The 19158-nt window shown below is 44.1% G+C and overlaps 1 protein-coding gene across 8 annotated transcripts in view; it reads right to left on the bottom strand.

Annotated features, from left to right (window-relative positions):
- Positions 1–5287: 5287 nt before the first annotated feature.
- AFF3 (ALF transcription elongation factor 3) overlaps positions 5288–19158 on the bottom strand; it is a 643034-nt gene continuing 629163 nt past the window's right edge. For all 8 annotated transcript variants that reach the window (XM_088841644.1, XM_088841640.1, XM_088841642.1 and 5 more), the window contains 3 exons: positions 15997–16046; positions 15378–15601; positions 5288–10943 (listed from right to left, as the gene is read on the bottom strand). In XM_088841644.1, the coding sequence (XP_088697770.1) occupies positions 10822–10943; positions 15378–15601; positions 15997–16046 (396 nt within the window). In that variant the 3' untranslated portion in view covers positions 5288–10821. The remainder of the gene's footprint in view (positions 10944–15377; positions 15602–15996; positions 16047–19158) is intronic.

The raw sequence follows: 19158 nt of genomic DNA, 5'->3' as shown, positions 1-19158 counted from the left end.
TTCTATGTACCCTCAGAAATGCTATTACATATATCACATGCTCCAGCCTGGAGTAGGATTCCCAAATTCCAGCCCAAGAACCCCAGCATGGGCTACATCTCCTGGAGAACGGGGACTGAGAATGAGCAGGGCATGGCTGGCTCATGAACCCACTCTGCACTTTTCCTACCGTCCTTTCAGCCACGAGACTAAGGCACACGTTTGTTTTTAAACTGGGCTAGATGTCACCTGATTGAAACAAGTGCATTTACAGGAAATTTAATTCATAACTGATGGTTAAATAAGAGGCCACTTTTAGCCTGTAACAACTTGCAAAAGAAGAACAGAGTTGGAGGACTCAGGGTTTCTGACTTTAAAAATTACTACAAAGTTACAGTAATTGAGACAGTGAGGTGCTGCCATAGGAAAGACACAGAGGTCATTGGAATGGAATTAGAGACCAGAAATAAACCTTCTAGTGTGTGGTCATTCGATTGTGAACAAGGACGACAAGACAATTTAATGAGGGTGAGAACAGTCTTTTAAACAAAGAGTACCAAGACAATTGGAGATCCACACGCAAAAGAAAGAAGCTGGACCCCTTTCTCATGCTATATGCAAAAATCATCTTAAAGTGGATCCTACATCTACGTTTTAGAGCTAAAATGTTAAAATTACTTGAGAAAAATATATGAGTAAATCTTCACGACCTTGGGTCAGGCAAACCCTTCTTATGTATGATATGATGAAAGTGCAAGAGACACATTTCAAGCAAATAGCTTGCACCTCATCAACATTAAACACTGCTGTACCCAAAAGGACACTGTCAAGAAAGTGGGAAATGACCACAGAATGAAAATATTTGCAGATCTTACATCTGATCAGGGACTCATATCCAGAACACAAAAGAGATCCTTACAACTCAACAAGGCAAAAGACAAATAACCTGCTAAAAATGGGTAATTTAATAGGCGTTTCTCCAACGAAGATTTTAAAACTGCCAATAAGCACCTCAGTATCAGTCACTGGATTCTCCCCTGCTGGCTCAGACAGTAAAGAATCTGCCTGCAATGCAGGTGACCTGGGTTCCATCCTTGGGTTGGGAAGAATCCCTGCAGAAGGGAATGGCTGCCCACTCCAGTATTCTTGCCTGGAGAATCCCCATGGACAGAGCAGGCTGGCAGGTTACAGTCCATGGGGTTGCAAAGAGTCGGGCAGGACTGAGCGACTAATGCTTTGACACACATACATAATTAGTCATTACGGAAATGCAAGTCAAACCCACATTCTAACACTTGCTAGAACAGTCATTATAAAAAATGATGGTAACATGTGTTGAGGATGTCGAGAAGCTGGAACTCACATATACTGCTGGTGGGAACCTATAATAGTGCTGCTTCTGTGGAGAATGGTTCAAAAGTTCCTTAAAAAGTCAAACACAAAAAAATAAAAGGGAAAAAGAAATGTAGGCTTACGTTAGCTTTAGTATGGACCATTTTCAATGTCTGTCTGCCGTTGTGTCTGAACTAAGTCACATAACGGCTAACAAACAAAGCTCGGACATATAAACAAACAAACAAACAAAAAACAACAATCAAAAACTCTTTTAGCAAGATGATTCCCGGCTCTGTCACAGGTTGCTTTATTTTTCACTTCAAATTAACACTTAACTTCTCCTGCTCAAAGCATTATTAGATCAGTGCCCCTTTCTTTAAAATGCTTTTATCCATTCTTCCAGTTCAGGAGGCGTCATACTTTTGTAGAGGAAAAGATAGCCTGTGACAAGTGGATGACATTTAACACAAAATCCTGTAACACAAGAGAAAGGACATTTTACTTGGAAGAGGTTCTAGGAAGAGACAGTAGGATGTTTGTGAGACAGAGTGATATGAATTTCAAGCTTTAATGAGATATTAAAAAAGTACTTTTCACTGATGCATCAGTTTTTACTGTCAAATGTAAAAAGTGCTTATTCTCACAAATCCTTAAGGCTCATTCTTTTACAGTACAGAAAGACGCTTCCCCGTTCCAGAACTGTGCCACACGCATTTCATGTGACTTACAGACACGGCAAAACCTCCATACAGTCCAATGAATAGCCAATGATTCCGTCATCCTTGCTTGAACTCGTCAATTCAAACTCGGACCAAACATAAGATCCTCCCAGACAAACCCTTAATATTAGCTGTTCTCCACTCCTTCCTAATATCTTGCCCAAATAATTCATGATTTGAATGTGTACTTCTGTTTATTTGCAATATGATAAAATACAGCTGTGGGGGGGCAACTTTATTTTTTTTTTTAATACAAGAGGGAGACAATTTGCACTTCCGTGAGCAGATTCGAGAAACCTGCGAAGGAGAGAAACTTTACCCTCCAGGACTGTAGACATCTTTGAAGCAGCTGGGAGATGAGACCTCTCTGGAAGAGGAAGAGCTCTTAGTAACTTAGGGAGGGTCCACTGGAATTTCCTTGGAAAAAGTGTTCACGAATTTCAAGAAGAAAACCTGGAAGAAGTGTTCCCTGCTAAAGCCACCATTCTTTATTAATTTCTTGGGTTAATTTTTTTTTATTTTTTTAAATCACATTATTAAAGATGCAGTTGAAAGCACAAGATTTCCTCAGGAGTAGGGTGTGTCATGGTGATTCTTAATAGACCATTATGACTACTTGGATTAAAATAGTGACGATCAACACAGATCCTGTGCTTTTAACCCGTATCAAATGCTCTCACAAGAAGTCCCAAATGAATGTCACATAACAAAAATGAACTTAAGCTCTTTTAATAGCCAACAGCTAGACGAAAATGAAAACGGTATTGGATGTTAATATAGCACTTTATAATCAGTGCTACAATATGACATTTTTACAGCATAAATTACTGTATAGAACTGTCTGACTTAAAATCCTCTTCAATTGTTGAAATAATCCTAAAACCAATTCCTGTAAGAGGAGATGAAGGCCCTTTAGTTTGGTGGCTGCTTCAACTGGATGGCTGGTGATGTCTCATGGGGGATGAGCAGGTTTCTAAGTGGCTGGCAGCTCTCCCAAGACCAAGATGCAGAATTTGAAAAGGTGTTTAGTGTGACACACGGGGCCTCTGATATTCCCACACGGAAATCTTGAATTAGAATTGCCAGCTCCGTGAATAAACATCCAAGATGACACAGCAAAAGGAAAATGGTGGAATTAAAATTCCTGCTCCGGCTGAGGCAAACTGTGTGACAGTGACTTTGAACCTGATTTCACAGAACCTTGGTGGTAACCCACTGTCACGCTGTAGTAGGCGTGTCTGTTCCTTAACATCCTGCCTGAGATGAGATGAAATCTGAGTGTCTAGCTGGTGACTCTCCACCTCCTAATGCTAATAGTAATCTGAATACCTATAGTTCACCCCGGTGCTGTGCTGCTATGAAAAGGGTATTGATACTATTTGGGTTTAAATCAGGCTGGGACTTTCATGACTGTCAATTGTTACTCTTTTGTCCTAGATAAGGACTAGGAAAGGGGTTTCCAGTGAGTATGACAAGAAGGAGCCCTTCTGAATGAGCGTTTCATGATGGTTTCGGCTAAGCTCAAAGCACTCACTGTGGGACACAAGGAAGCCCCCATGTCTAAATATAGAAATATTAGGTAAAAGCTGAAAACCTCAACTGAACAGTGATGACTTGACCTCGGTGATGACAGTCAGGTCAACGGTCAGATTTCCCGTCTCTGTCCCGGTGCCTGGAGGGAGAATGGCCATTCTCACAAAGTCACTGAGTTCTCAGGTTGACGTTCCCTCTCCAGGGAGCCTGACTAAGTGTTAGCCTACAATTAAGCAATGACGTTGAGCAATTATCTAGCCCACTAGAGGGAAAACCCCTCCTTTCCTCAGGAGGGGTCTCTGCTTTCCTGAAGCTTGTGACATACCCTTGTGACAAGTCCTTTGTGACAGGTCTCCTTTCTCAGGGACAACCCTCCCAGAGCAGCTGTCCTCCACCCCACCAGCCCCAAACAACAAAAACAGTCACCACCAGAGGGGCAAGATTCTCATGAAGACAACTGGCTTCCTGGCATCAAAGGAAAGCCAGGAGAGCAAGGGTAGTGAGAAGACATTCCCTTATGCCAAGGTGCCCTGGGGCATCTGGCCAGACCAGGATGCTCAGCGCCTGGAGGTCTAGAGGCAGGCTGTGTCCTCACTGAGGAGGCACCCACGGGGAGCGGGGCCCCATGTCCCTCCTCCCCGGTTGTCCAGGACTGGACGAGGAAGGGGATGGTGGGATTATACTACCACCTGCAGGAGACCTGGCAAGGACAGACCCCTCCACCCCTGCCCCCTCACTGGTCTATTAGAGCCCTGCCTACCAGCAGGTTGGACTCAAAAGTGGTAACAGCAAAAGCTCGGGGGTCCCATGGAGACCCCACTGTCAGCCTCTTGTTTACAGAGAACTGGGTTGGAGCTGGGACCTTGCACATCACACACCTTTGCATCCTGGTCTGTGGACAGACTGGGCTGCAGGTGCCTCTGTCGTGACAGTGGCGCTAACTCCAGCTGCTGGCGACAAGTGGGGGTCTCCAACTGCTGCTCTAATCTGGCGATCCGCAACTGGATCTTAGGGGCGGCAGTTAACTGGGTTACATTTCACATAGAGGAAATGGAATCGTGGACAGGGGCTTTATCCAAGAACCGGGGGCAGCAAGCAAAGGAGGAGAGTGTCTGGGAAGACTGATTTATACCCCTGACCCTTCAAACCTCAACATCATCAAGTTCTCATATTGAATCTGTTTGCTTCAAGTTCCTGCTGTCTCTAGTAACTGTTCTTCTAAACAGTCAAGATACAGAATCTGACTGATAGAAGGCAAAAAAAAAAAAAAACAAAACACACCCCGAAGGAACAAAAAAAAAAATCAAGCCAGCTCACAGAGAAGGAAATGTTGGGTTGAACTGGCAGCCCTGGGGACCTCAGGGGATTCATAATCAGTTTGCAAATTACTCAAAGGAAAGTGTTAATACTGTTTTTTTGCCTTACAAATAGATCCCAGAGATAGCTGGTAAGGCTAAGGAAGTGCCTATCACTAAAGATGAGTGTGTTACACGCTTAGGAGTTTTGACACCTAAACTATGTGGTCATACTTCAGCCTTGGTGATCATTCACACTGTAGATGAAGGTAACAGAGGAGACTCAAAGAATGTTCTTTGAAAAGCCACACACATTTGGCTACTGTGCGTAGACTCTGCCTGGTCAACTAACGCACATTCCTCAGTGTAAGTATTTGCTTTGCTCATTTGGGCATCTAGAAATAAAGAGAAGATAAATACCGGAGGAAAAAACAATCAGTCCTGTTTTATGAAAACCGAAAAAGCACTGGAAACCAATACAGAAATAAGAGAATTGTGATTATTTTTTATAAACAAAGAGCACTCTTGGATAATTCTAAACATTGGCATTATCGTACATCATAGCTGGATATAAGCATTTTCTGATGAGCTTTTCCTATGTTAGAAATGAGTCTGTGATCCGGCTTTTCAGGTCTCAACATTACTTCCTGATGCTTAAAGACAAACGCTGATCCTCGTGTTGACTGGCAATTAGTACCCTGAACTCATCCCTCATAGCAGTGTGTTCACAATTGGCTGTAAGAAGTGGATTTTCAAAGTAACGCAGAGGGATTTAATCCCTTGATTCCCATTACGACGAGTAAGAGCTATGAGTCTAAATCCCCTCTCAACTGACCCCAACTTCACCCCCTGCTGCCTCAGAGCACCAATTACATAATAAAACCCAAACCAAACCATAGTCAGATGTATTTCATTTGAGAACAGAGTTTTATAATTTCCCTTATGCCAAGCAAACAAACCCATCTGATGACATATATAGAAGGATTCAGTTTGAACAAAGAGAACACATATATCCAAAGTGAACATTTCTTGTGCTATTTGCCAGGAAGTTTGTAATGTCGAAAAACTGTGTTCCTCTGGAATGGGAAGACAAGGAGAAATAAACTCTGGCTCCAGATTGCTGCAAATGCAGTTTACATTGTTGGGTTGTTTTCTTCCTTTCATTAAAAAAAAAGATCTCTTAAGACTCTAGTTGATTTAGTGAAATGTCAATTGCTCAGTTGTGTCCCACTCTTTGTGACCCCATGGATTGTAGCCCACCAGGCTCCTCTGTCCATGGGATTTTCCAGGCAAGAATGCTGGAGTGGGTTGCCATTTCCTTCTCCAGGGGATCTTCCCAACCCAGGAGTCAAACCTGGTCCCCTGCATTGCAGGTAGATTCTTTACCGTCTGGGCCACCACTTCTTAAAAATAGGATTCTGACGGGAACAGACTTCAGCTGAGTAGTAGGCTAAACTGCGTAAGGGGAAGATAGCTCTTGAATTTCGACTATTGAACATTTCTTAGCCCAAACCACCTCTGAAAGAGTCCCAAGTTCATTGGTCCCTGGAGCAAGCAAAGCCAAGGACCCCATCCTGGTCATCTTTGAGATGAAGTGGTCTTCATGGTGACTGGAGCTAGGGTTCTGCTGTCAATTTGAATATAAAGATACAGGCTGGGCAAAATGAAGCAATTGTTTTACTTCTGTTCCGGTTTCTGCTTCTTTTTAGTTTAATTTGAGGAGGAGAGGAATGAAAAAGGGGAGAAAGAAGAGTAAAAAAATATGAGGCTAATAAAAAACACTCTCACATGGAGATATATATCATGGAAAGCCACTGGTCTAATATCTCTGTCTTCAGTAGTTCAAAATTCTCTCATTTCACTCAAGAAAATATTGCTGACATTATTCCACCATGTTGGTTAGAGTTGGAAAAACCTGGTAGACGCAAGTGAGGGAATTAACTTCTGTCATTATGGAATGTTGAGTAAAACAGTGTCCCGGGGCTACTGGTTGGACAGGCATCAGTGCAGCTATCAAAATAACCCTCTTAAGCTTCCTATTCAGCATTTTCTGGGACACTGTGGGTGTGTTCTCAAACACATGTGTGTAAATATGCTGGGAAATGGGAAAGACAAGTAGCAAACTATATTTCCAATAATGAAAACATTACTTTTTTCCCCCATGAAAAATATCAGACTTAGTAATGATAATCTGTTGGAAGTGTCTTTTAAAAATTTTTATGAAACTACAAGGTCCATTCTAAAGAGATTATGAACTAGGGACCAGATTGCTTATTTGAATATATTTTGAGTCTGAAGTTTCCTTGTAAAAATATTCACAGAAATTGGTGGACATTTTTTTTTTTACGTACAACTCGATGTCTCTCATTTACAACATAAATCATTTAATGTAACATTTGCAACCTTAGAAAGGCAGACATAGTTAATCCAAGTCAGTTTATAAACTCCAATTTCACATGGATTAAAAACTGCAGATAAATTAAGTCACAATAATATCCTGTACATGCATTAAGGCTGGTGACTGCTAAAGTGTCTTGGGTATCTACAAACAGGAAATCACACACAGATTACTGGGTTTGGAGAGTGTCTACATCATTAAAAAAAATCTTGCTTTTTTTTTTGGTGATACAGATTTCAACAGTAACTCTGGAAAACTGTGAAAAATGTTATTTAAAAATATATATGTATATACTACTGCACAGTTTCAAAGATGTGGTTCATAAATAAGGTTGGCTGCACTGATTAATTTGATAACAATTACTGCACTTCCGAGGTGATTTAAACACGCAGTGACTTATACTCAACATTAGGCACTGGTCATATCCTTCAAGCGTACTACAGTTTTATGGTAGCTGTACTGTACATATATATTTTTAAATGTATGCATTTATACAAACTGTGTATATTATGTATGGGATGTCAGAAATGTACACATCACTGTTATGTAATACACACATCTTTGTTGTAGATACGAGGGTACGTTTTAGTGCAGAAAAGCTCACTGCGTTGATTCCACATGTTCAATCCAATACACAGTTTGTCAACTTTTCAGATTTTTTTTCCAGTACATTTCTCTTTAGATAGTGGGTCCGACTTTCCGCTTGCAATTTGAAAGTCTCCAGAAATAACGTTTTAGCTGAATCTCTCTTCCCAAGCACAATTCTGCATGTAAGTCTGATCTGTGTCGAATGGTAACAAATCCCACATTTTAATCATGAATATATTTGGGTTCCTCTCTTTCAAAGATATTTCTAACAATTGTGATCCAGGTCCATTCAGGTCATGGAGGGATAAGGCCAGCTGAACCTGTACTGAACTTCTGAAGAAAGAATGTCTTCAAATAGAAGGCAATGATGATAGACATTCTACATTTAAATGGGAGGCTCTCCTGAAGGATGTACAGGGAAGGGTGAGCGGTGCTGTCTCTGGGGGGTGGGACTGAGCACTTCCTACTTTACACTTGTCTGTACTCTTTGAATTTTCACCGTTGAGTGTCTATGAGTTTCATAATCAGAAAACACAAGAGAGCTATTTCTACTTTGAACAAAACTAAAGAAAAGGAACCAGCAATGATCAGAAGATGCTTCCTTATCAAAAGTACTGATGCCAAAGCAAGGAACAACCCCTGCCCCAACATGCTCCACCAAGGAAATGGGACACCGAGAGGAATGGCGTGCTGCAGCTGCCCTGGTTAACTGGTTCCCCGGTTGCTGGAAATGACTGCGGCTCACGGCATCCTGATGCGGTGCTGCTGGCACACCCAGCCGGAGGCAGCCTGCTTCTTTACTGGTGAGGAGGCTTTACTCCTTTACACTGCATAGACACCGCCCTGTGGCCTGGGGCTTAAAGCTGAGCAAGGTCAGAAAGGCAACCAGGGATGCACAAGGGACACTGGTGGCCATCCTTTAATGTGAAAGGCTGACATTTCATCAGAATTCAGCAACAGCGAGTAGAACTAAGCCTCAGTCCTCCAAAAAAAAAAAAAAAACCAAAACAAAAATTTCTTAAGTTAGACCCCAGTGGGAAGGAGAAATCTACTAATAATTAGTGAAAGGAATGTCAGAAGCACCTCAATTGGATAAATGTGAAAAAAGAAGTATTGTTAATATTTCCAGCTGCTTAAAGGCCAACACCAAATGCAAATTTCACAAAGCCTTCACTTGTTCATTGAAATGAATTTCAAATCACCAAAGCTGTTCAATCACTTGCACAGTTTTGAATCAGTGCTTAGAGCTAGGGAATTACAGCAATCTGATTTCCCACCCACAGATCAGGCTGACGAAAATGTTAACATTGCAACCAAACCAGTGAGACCATTAGCATCTGATATAAATGTTTTATGTTTCCGTCACCTTGAAAAATGGATTATTCCATGTACCCCATCACCTGTCTTTCTCAGGCTGTCTTGGGGTAATTTTGTCAAGTGAGAGGCATCAAGGTCATTATTTTTGTTTTTAAAGCATGGCAAGGTATATTCTCCTTTCCAGGAGTTTTTCTTTTTTTTTTTTTAACCAATATCTTTGTATTCAAATATATTTAACAAGAACACTAAATCTAGGATATGACAAGAGACAATAAAAGAAATAAATTTCAGACAATAAAAGAAATTTCAGACAAACACTGTAAACAAAATGTTGAAAAAACTAAAATGTAAACTTAATTAAAAAAAGCAAAACAAAACAAAGAATCGGGGGAAGACATACACGTACCAGATGCACAGGGGCTTAAGCATGGTGTTCGGGTCGCTGCTACCCCAGACAGAACTGTGATCACTACAGGGATAACCTGCTCTGTGGCGAGCAACGTGCTCATCAGACCCTGAAATACATCCCCCAGGTCAAACATGCATTCCAGGTCCACACGGCACTTTCTCCAAAGACAGGGAGGATTAGACAGAATCATGGCAGCAGACTTCTTGGGCTGACAAAGCAACAGACACAGATTCTGAGCGAAGGGACATCCTAGACTATGTCCTCATTTGGCCAAGAACACAGGTCAGAAAGCTCTCACAGAAAGAAAAGACTTGTTGAAAAGTATTGGCTGACAAACCCACGGGGCTCCACAGCCCCTGGGGTCACAGTGGCGGGAGGAAGAAACACACGTGCCGGGTGGGCTCCTGGCAGGTGCAGAGGGTTCAGCTCCTCACCGAGCCCGGGGACACAGCTATTGCTGCTTCCTTGTGGGTGAGTTTTCAAAGACATGGAGGTTTTTTTTTCTTCTTCTCACCAAATCTCAGGGTCAGGGTCATGGTCATACTGTTTTGGGGGGCAGGGCAGGGAAGGCCCATGGGAGTCGATTCATTTGCGTCTAACACGTTTAGCTGATGGTAGAGTTAGATGGAGAATTAGATGGAGGTGGGGAGGGACCAGACAAAAGGCAGGGTATTTGGTAACATGCAATCTAGTAAACGTCCAGCACAAAAATAACTGACCTATTTCCATTATTCAAATACCCATTAATACAGACAATAAAAAAATAATGGGATAAAAGTATATAATACTGAAAGTAATCAACAGTATAAGAGCTGGGTTTATCTTAACTGGCAGTCAAGCTTTTGGTGTGCTCTATTGCACCTGGTTCACTAACCCATGAGATTTTGGTTGAATATTTGGAGAAGTCACGGTTTAGCTTTGAACTAGAAAGTGTGTGTGTGTATGAGTGGGTGTGTGTTTTCTCTAATCAGAAACATCAGATCACTTTGTCTAGCCTGGGATGCTGGGAACTAGACAAAGAAGATGTGTTCTAGAGAACTGTTGTGTCTTACACACCTCCACAGGCAGCTTATTCCACACCCCCACACACAAACACACATGCCCTGGGAGAAAAGACTGCTGTTCGATGCTGAAAAATATTCACTGCCTTTCGAGAAATGCTGTGGCCGGGAACGTGGGGAGCACAGTGTCCAGAAATGCTGGGCCATCCGTGGAGACGCGCGCACACCGCAGCCCGGCGGCAGGTGTCTAGGCCAGGTGGGCGCTGTTTCGCAGCCAGTGCAGGCCCTGCTGGGAGTACTGGACCAGGTGCTCCATGCTGCTGTGCAGGGTGACCGGCCCCATGAGCAGGTCCAGGTCGTTGAAGAATTCTGGTGAAACAGAGAGGGTCGTCAGGGGGATACACACTCAGCTCCCAGTCCCAACACATGACATGAGCCCCCCGGCAGAGAGCTCACCTATGTCCCGAGAATCCCTCGACTGGCGACTTCTAAGTCAAGCCAAAGACATCTATTCAGCCAGAAAGCAAGGAAAACTGACTTTCCCGGGTGGCATTCTCCTTTGTGCAGTGACACCTCTCACCCTGAACTTGGCCTGAAGCTCTGTCAGCCTTTACACTGTACTCAACTGTGTTAGGTGCTGAGCCCCTGGGGGAGTCCGAGGCTCCTGGAGCAATCAGCTTGTATAAACTGTCTTTTGTTTTTACTCGCTTGAAGAAGAGTTAATTTCCAGTGTTGTGTTAGCTTCAGGGGTACAGCACAGTGATGCAGTCATATGTGGAGTATGATTCAGCTTCTTTTCCCTTATAGGTTATTGCGAAATACTGGGTAGAGTTCCCTGTGCCACAGTGTAGGTCCTTGTTCACAGATGGGTTCTGAGACTTCTCTCCTGAGGTCGCCAGCCAGTCTGTGAACCTTCTCTGGGTTTGTCCTTGCTTTAAACATATATCACTGCCAAGGCGCTATGCTAGGGGCACAGGGGTGGTCAGAGAGGACACTGAGATGAAGAACACATAGGCTCCGCCGTCTCAGAGACTGCAGTTCAGCAGCTGACAGAGACAAATTAATTCACGTGGCTGCACGTTGCACTGACCAAGACCATTAAAGAGCACTCTCTGGAAGTAAGAACCTGGGAAAAGTGAAGTTGCTCAGTCGTGTCCGACTCATGCAACCCCATGGACTGCAGCCTGCCAGGCTCCCCTGTCAACGAGATTCTCCAGGCAAGAATACTGGAGTGGGCTGCCGTCCCTTCTCCAGTGGATCTTCCTGACCCAGGGATTGAACCCTGGTCTTCTGCATTGCAGGCAGATTCTTTACTGTCTGAGCCACCAGGGAAGCCCAAGAACCTGGGAGAAGGATTTGAAAGGTGCTCCCGGATGTACTGAATGGGGTCCCGCTAGAGAGGCTCAGAGAAGAGCCAGGATCCAGGTGGCAGGGAGAACAGCATGGCAGGAAGCCAGGAGCAGAGCCAGGGAGGAGGGGCAGGTTGGGGGAAGCCAGGTGGACTTCAGACTGGATGTGTGGCTCTGCTGAGGGCAGGTGGCAGCCGGTGGCACCATCTGGAGCCTGGCCTGCTCAGGTTCTCCCAAACCGGCCACAGAAACCTTTGTACATTTGTCCTTGCTTTTATCCACCTGTGACATCCACCCCGACTCCATCTCAGCTACTCGACTACTATCTGCTTTTCAAAACCCTGTTCTGTGCCAGCTCCTCTAGGGAGCCTGTCCTGCTGGTCTTGGCTCCTGGCACTGACCTCCTTGGCATCCCCGCTGGGTTTTCTGGGTACACCATACCTGAGCTGCGTTATGTCCCATCTGGTCACATGTACTCAGGGCCCAGCTCCCTATCTGTGCCACTGGCTCTCATCTCATCATGAACTTCTCAATCTTAGCCTCAGAAGCATGTTACCATGGAAACAGAACTCTCACTCAGCACTGGAGAAAGAGCAGGAACTTGGTAGGGAGAAAATTAATAACATATATACCAATCAGGGCTTCCCTGGTGGCTCAGACAATAAAGAATCTGCCTGCAAAGCAGGAGTCTCAGGTTTGATCCCTGGGTCAGGAAGATCCCCTGGAGGGGGAATGGCTACCTATTCCAGTATTCTTGCCTGGAGAATCCCGTGGACAGAGGAGCCTGGCAGGCTACAGTCCACGGGGTGGAAAGAGTTAGACATGACTAAGTGACTCACACTTCACTTTCTTTCATAACAATGCATGTCTTAAAAGAATCTATACCTGTTGACCTCAACATTCTATTTCTATAACTCCCTCCTATCAGAAGATAGTTAGAAATATGAGCAGGGATTTACATGAAGCTATCTATCATACTGTTATTTGTAATAGTGGAAGAAAGCGGAAGTAACATAGATGTTCAACAGCAGGGGAACGGTTTGAGAAACTGTGATACTTTATGACTGTATAAAGTAGCTCAGCTCCCTAGCAGCTCAGACAGGAAAGCTTCCGCCTACAATGCAGGAGACCACGGTTCGATCCCTGGGCTGGGAAGAGTGCCTGGAGAGGGAAATGGCAACCCACTCCAGTATTCTTCTTGGAGAATTCCATGGACAGAGGAGCCGGGCGGGCTACAGTCCATGGGGTCACAAAGAGTCATGACTTAGCGACTAACACACACGACTGTATAACCAGTATTATAACTGTTACAGAGCCATCACAAAGGGCATTTCTGAACTAGTTAGTGACATGAAAATATGCCTGATATAATGTAAAATGAGAAAAAAGGACATAAAACTGTACAGACACTATGATCTTATTTTGGTAAACCATGCATATTTGGAGAAGACTAGATGACATTTCAATAGAATGTTAATAGTGCTATTTCTTAGTGATAATATTGTTGTTGTTTAGTTGCTAAGTCGTGTCCTATTCTTTTGTGACCCCACGGACTGTAGCCCACCAGACTCCTCTGTCTGTGGAATTTCCAGGCAAGAATACTGGAGTGAGTTGCCATTTCCTTCTCCAGGGGATCTTTCTGACCCAGGGATTGAACCCATGTCTCCTTCATGGCAAGTGGGTTCTTTACCACTGGGCCACCAGGGAAGCCCGTGATAAGACTGCTGATAATTAAAAAAGTTTTTATTTTCTTTACTTTACAAATTTAGCTATAGTTTACATACATACCAGTTTAAACATGCTTTTATGAGTAAAAACAAACATTATTTAAAAGAAATACAGCTACTGTATAGCTCAGGGAACTCTACTAGGCTCTGTGGTGACCTAAATGGGGAGGAAATCATAAAAAAAGGGATATATATCTCCACACAGCAGAAAATAACACAATATTGTAAAGCAACTGTACTCCAATAAAAATTAATTAAAAAGAAAGAAATACAACTTACTTACCCATAAAAACTTTTTTCAGTTGTAACCAGCTATCATTTGAATAGGCAGTAACATTCACGTGTGTGTGTTAAGTCACTTCAGTCGTGTCCAACTCTTTGAGACCATATGGACTGCAGCCCACCAGGCTCCTCTGTCCAGGGATTCTCCAGGCAGAAACACTGGAGTGGGTTGCCATGCCCTCCTCCAGGGGATCTTTCTGACCCAGGGATCGAACCTGCGTCTCTCATGCCTCCTGCATTGGCAGGTGGGTTCTTTCCACTAGCACCACCTGGTACGCCCAGGAACATTCATACTCCTCAGCTAATTAATTCACCCAGTATTTCAGATCCCCAGCTATGTCCAGGCACTGTGCAGGTCTTAGGGTTACAAAGTTGGATAAAACGTCATCCCTGCCTTCAAGGACCTCACTGTCTACGGGAAACATGTGTGTGTATCTGTGTAACTTGCATCTATAAGGGTCCTGCTGTCTAAGGGAAACACACGTGTGCGTATCTGTATACCTTGCACCTGTAAGGACCTCTCCGTCGAAGGGAAACACACGTGCGCGTATCTGTATACCTTGCATCTATAAGGACCTTGTGGTCTAAGGGAAACACATGTGTGTGTATCTCTATAACTTGCATCTATAAGGACCTTGTGGTCTAAGGGAAACACATGTGTGTGTATCTCTATAACTTGCATCTATAAGGACCTTGTGGTCTAAGGGAAACACATGTGTGTGTATCTCTATAACTTGCATCTATAAGGACCTTGTGGTCTAAGGGAAACACATGTGTGTGTATCTCTATAACTTGCATCTATAAGGACCTCGCCTTCTAAGGGAAACACACATGTGCGTATCTGTATACCTTGCACCTGTAAGGACCTCGCCGTCGAAGGGAAACACACGTGCGCGTATCTGTATACCTTGCACCTATAAGGACCTCGCTGTCTAAGGGAAACACACGTGTGTGTATCTGTATACCTTGCATCTATAAGGACCTCGCCGTCGAAGGGAAACACACGTGTGTGTATCTGTATACCTTGCATCTATAAGGACCTCGCTGTCTAAGGGAAACACACGTGTGTGTATCTGTATACCTTGCATCTATAAGGACCTCGCCATCTCAGGGAAACACATGTGCGCGTATCTGTACACCTTGCACCTATAAGGACCCTGCCGTCTAAGGGAAACGCATGTGTGAGTACCTGTATACCTTGCATCTACATCATTGGCACCTGTGTCATCTCCAACGCCATCTCTGTCTCTGACCTTTCCCACAGTAACGATAAAGACAGTCAAAGGCACTGGGTGCCGAGGAGGGAGAAGTCAGGGAAAGTTCCCTCTGCAGGTGACAGCTTCTACTTGGGTGAATGGTAAAGTCTTGCCCAGTGATGCCCAAGGGTCAGGCTGTCTCCCTGAGCTGTGGCTGATCTGCGCACACCTCCCCCACGGTGCACGCACCTCTGTTTTCCTTGGCCAGGTTGTCTGCCATCTCCCAGTAGTCGTAGCTGTGGAGGATGCTGTTGGTGATGCTGACATGGTTGGCTGCCATCTGGTGGATGCGCTGTGGGATGCTGACGATGGTTGATGGGGACAGGGCGTTGGTGTTGGACAGGCTCCCCTGAGAGCCCACGGAGCCGGTGGGGGACGGGTTGGGAGACATGGGGGATGGGGTTCCAGTGCTCCTGGAAGGGGAGAGCATGGAAAAACAAGAGTGGAGAGGTTAGTACCTGGTGAGGTAGGGCGGCCCCTCAGGGCACTGTAAACTGTAGGGCGTTGCCCAGCTTCCTGTGTGTGTGTGTGTGTTTGGGGTGGGAGGGCTCAGTTGTGTCCAACTCTTTGCGACCCCATGGACTGTAGCCCACCAGGATCCTCTGTCCATGGGATTTTCCAGGCAAGGATACTGGATTGGGTTGCCATCTCCTCCTCCATGGGGTCTTCCTGGCCCAGGGCTCCAACCCGTCTCTTGCATCTCCTGCATTGGCAGGCGGGTTATTTGCCACTGAGGCCCCCAGGAAGCCCTTGCTCAGATTCATGCAACATCTCACTGATCACCTCCACTTAGCAAAAATGAACTTACTTTCCACTGGCCCCCCATGGAGACGGGGCTTGGGCAGCTTTAGACGAATTCTGCAAGAAAACAAAAATGCTGACAGTGAGTACCATCTGCTTGAGTTTAAAGAGCCCACAATAACATGTTCTTAGGTGACCCCTGAGAGAAGTAATGGCAGACACTGTAGATAAAATGCAGGTTCACAGAAACTGGATCTGGGAAGTTATAATTACTAGGCTATTGGCTTCCTCTCTTCAGGATAGTAGGTCGACAGGCATCCCCCCTCCCACACATACACTGAGAACATCTTATATTTAAATGTAGGGCATATTTGCAGAACTGTTGACATACATTTTAAGGCCTGAAAATATATGAGACCATCAACTGTTACTGTTTTAACTTACAAAGCTTTAAAGTATTTCTCTTAAAGGAAGTTGCTCTTGAACATTTCTAAAAGAATAGATTAAATGTACTTCCTTAACAGAGAATGAATTCAAAAATTCTGATCTATTTAAATATTCTGATTTAGGATTTGTTGCCTGAGCCAGTTGTTTGCATCAGGCATTTAAAAGACATTTTGCCCATGGCAAGGGAAGTTTCTAAATGTACAGGGAGATGTCCTCCCTGAGAGTCCAACGACGCTTTCTTGGACACAAGTCTGTGAGACTGTTAAGAAAAAAATGGTCTTTATAATATGGATGTCAATGTTCCCTTCCAGAAATAAGAAAATATAATAGCCTCAGCTTGGTTCCTCAGAGACAAAATGTTTCTTTTGGTTAAAAAGAATTTTATGAAGTGGTGACTGATTTTTAGTTTTTAGTGGAGGTGTTATCAAAATGGTAAGAAATGGCCCTACACATGGGAATTGTGCTACATTGCCTTCAGGCCTCTTTCACTACAACTGAGGTCCTGTGACTGTAAAAAACACGGGTGGGGGCAAAGTCCTGTTTTTCAGAGCCAGTTGTACTGATGAAGCTTATTTTTTATGAACCAATTATCATTGTTTCCTGGTAGCTCAGATGGTAAAGAATCTGCCTGCAATAATGGAGACCTGGGTTCAATCCCTGGGTTGGGACGATCCCCTGGAGAAGGGAATGGCTTCCCACTGCAGTATTCTTGCCTGGAAAATTCCACGGACAGAGGAGCCTGGAGGGCTACTGTCTATGGCATCGTAGAGTCAGACATGACTAAGCAACTAACAATAATCATTGTTTCCTAAAGTTTCCATAATCTCTGAACTTTAAGTAGTATTGAAATAGCCTTTGATTTAGGGTATCTACCAGGAACTTCTGGAGGGGGAGTTCTGATTTTTAAGTTATGATCTTTGTTGATTCTGTACAGTTTCATGGACAATCCACATACATTAAGAACTTGGATCTCTTAAAAGTTCTGTGGCTTAGAGTTCGGATTCCCTCTTTATTTCAGTGCTTTGCTTTACTATAACAACTGTTAAGTGATAGCTCTTCAGTCAGTTCAGTTCAGTCACTCAGTTGTGTCCAACTCTTTGCAACCCCATGGACTGCAGCACACCAGGCTTCCCTGTCCATCACCAACTTTGAGCCTGCTCAAACTCATATCCATTGAGTCAACGATGCCATCCAACCATCTCATCCTTTGTCATCCCCTTCTCCTCCTGCCCTCAATCTTTCCCAGCATCAGGGTCTTTTCCAGTGAGTCAGTTCATCACATCAGGTGACCAAAGTATTGGAGTTTCAGCTTCAGCATCAGTCCTTCCAATGAATATTCAGGACTGATTTCCTTTAGGATGGACTGGTTGGATCTCCTTGCAGTCCAAGGGACTCTAAAGCGTCTACTCCTACACCACAGTTCAAAAGCATCAATTTGTCGGTGCCCAGCTTTCTTTATAGTCCAACTCTCACACCCATATATGACTTCTAAGAAAACCATAGCTTTGACTAGATGGACCTTTGTTGGCAAAGTAATGTCTCTTCTTTTTAATATGCTGTCTAGGTTGGTGATAACTTTTCTTCCAAGGAGCAAGTGTCTTTTAATTTCACGGCTGCAGTCACCATCTGCAGTGATTCTGGAGCCCCACATAGCTCTTAGATTCTAAATTTTTTAAAACAACTTAAACTTAGGCACCCAAAGTAAAGGGAGACTCTTAGTGTCTGTACTTGTCATTATAACCCATGACTGTCAATGGACTAAGACAGTTACCTTTTTGGCTTAGCACCTGGATACTCTACATGCATGGCCAGGCTACTGGATGGACATGGCCCATGGGCCATCCAACACAGCTGGGTCATCAGAAATCATCTCCAAGAAGTAGAGGTTAGGGATTAAAGATCTAAAATGATGACTGTGGAGACTTCCCTGGTGGTTCAGGGGATAAGAATTCGCCTGCCAGTGCAGGGGGGGACATGGTCTGGGAAGATTCCTGGTCCGGGCGTGGAGCAACTAAAAGCCTGTGCACCGCAATTTCTGAGCCTGAGTGCTAGCGTCCATGAGCCACAACTACTGAGCCTGCTTGCTGCAACTACTGACACCTCGGCGCCTAGACCCTGTGCTCTGCAACAAGAGAAGCCACCGCAACGAGAAGCCCCTCCAGGAAGAGCAGCCCCCACTCGCTGCAGCCAGGGAAAAGTCCACTCAGTAACGAGGACCCAGTGCAGCCAAAAATAAATACAAAATGATGGTTGTGTATCTGATAAAGAGTTGGTGGAGGCAGAGATGGTATAATTTCTTGTTTCTGTAGTCAAATGGACAGCGAAGAGGCCAGAAGTCTCAAATTATGATGTCAGGTCCACGTCACAACAGAACATCAGAGGTTTTTTTTTTGTCTCCCCTCCCCTTTCTTCACTCTCCCAATGAAAATTATTTCATTCCATAAAGAAGCACAGTTTCCAGTTCTATCATTTTATGTCCACAGTGCTATTCTAGTGCCTCTGGGTTCTACTAAGCCATTTCTTATCATTTAAAATAACACCTTTCTTAAAGATTAAATTAGTGACAGGAGACAGCAAAGAGGAGTTACTTCTAAGGAGCTACTTCTAAGAGGAAGAAGCTCTGAGTGAACACGAGGAATTTACGTTAGCTATAAAGATGGATCTCCTAGGACACCGGGGTGGGTAACAGGATCTTCTTTCTCTAGGGGCTATAAAAATACCTGGACACGGGCAGGGGGATAAATTAGATGGGTTCTCAAAGGTATTCTCTGAGCCCTGAATG

Source organism: Moschus berezovskii, chromosome 11 (assembly GCF_049115385.1).
Source record: "Moschus berezovskii isolate FMDL1 chromosome 11, NW_MosBer_1.0, whole genome shotgun sequence".
NCBI lineage: Eukaryota > Metazoa > Chordata > Mammalia > Artiodactyla > Moschidae > Moschus > Moschus berezovskii.
Note: the sequence above shows the minus strand (reverse complement) of the source record. Positions and strands in the feature narration are given on the sequence as shown.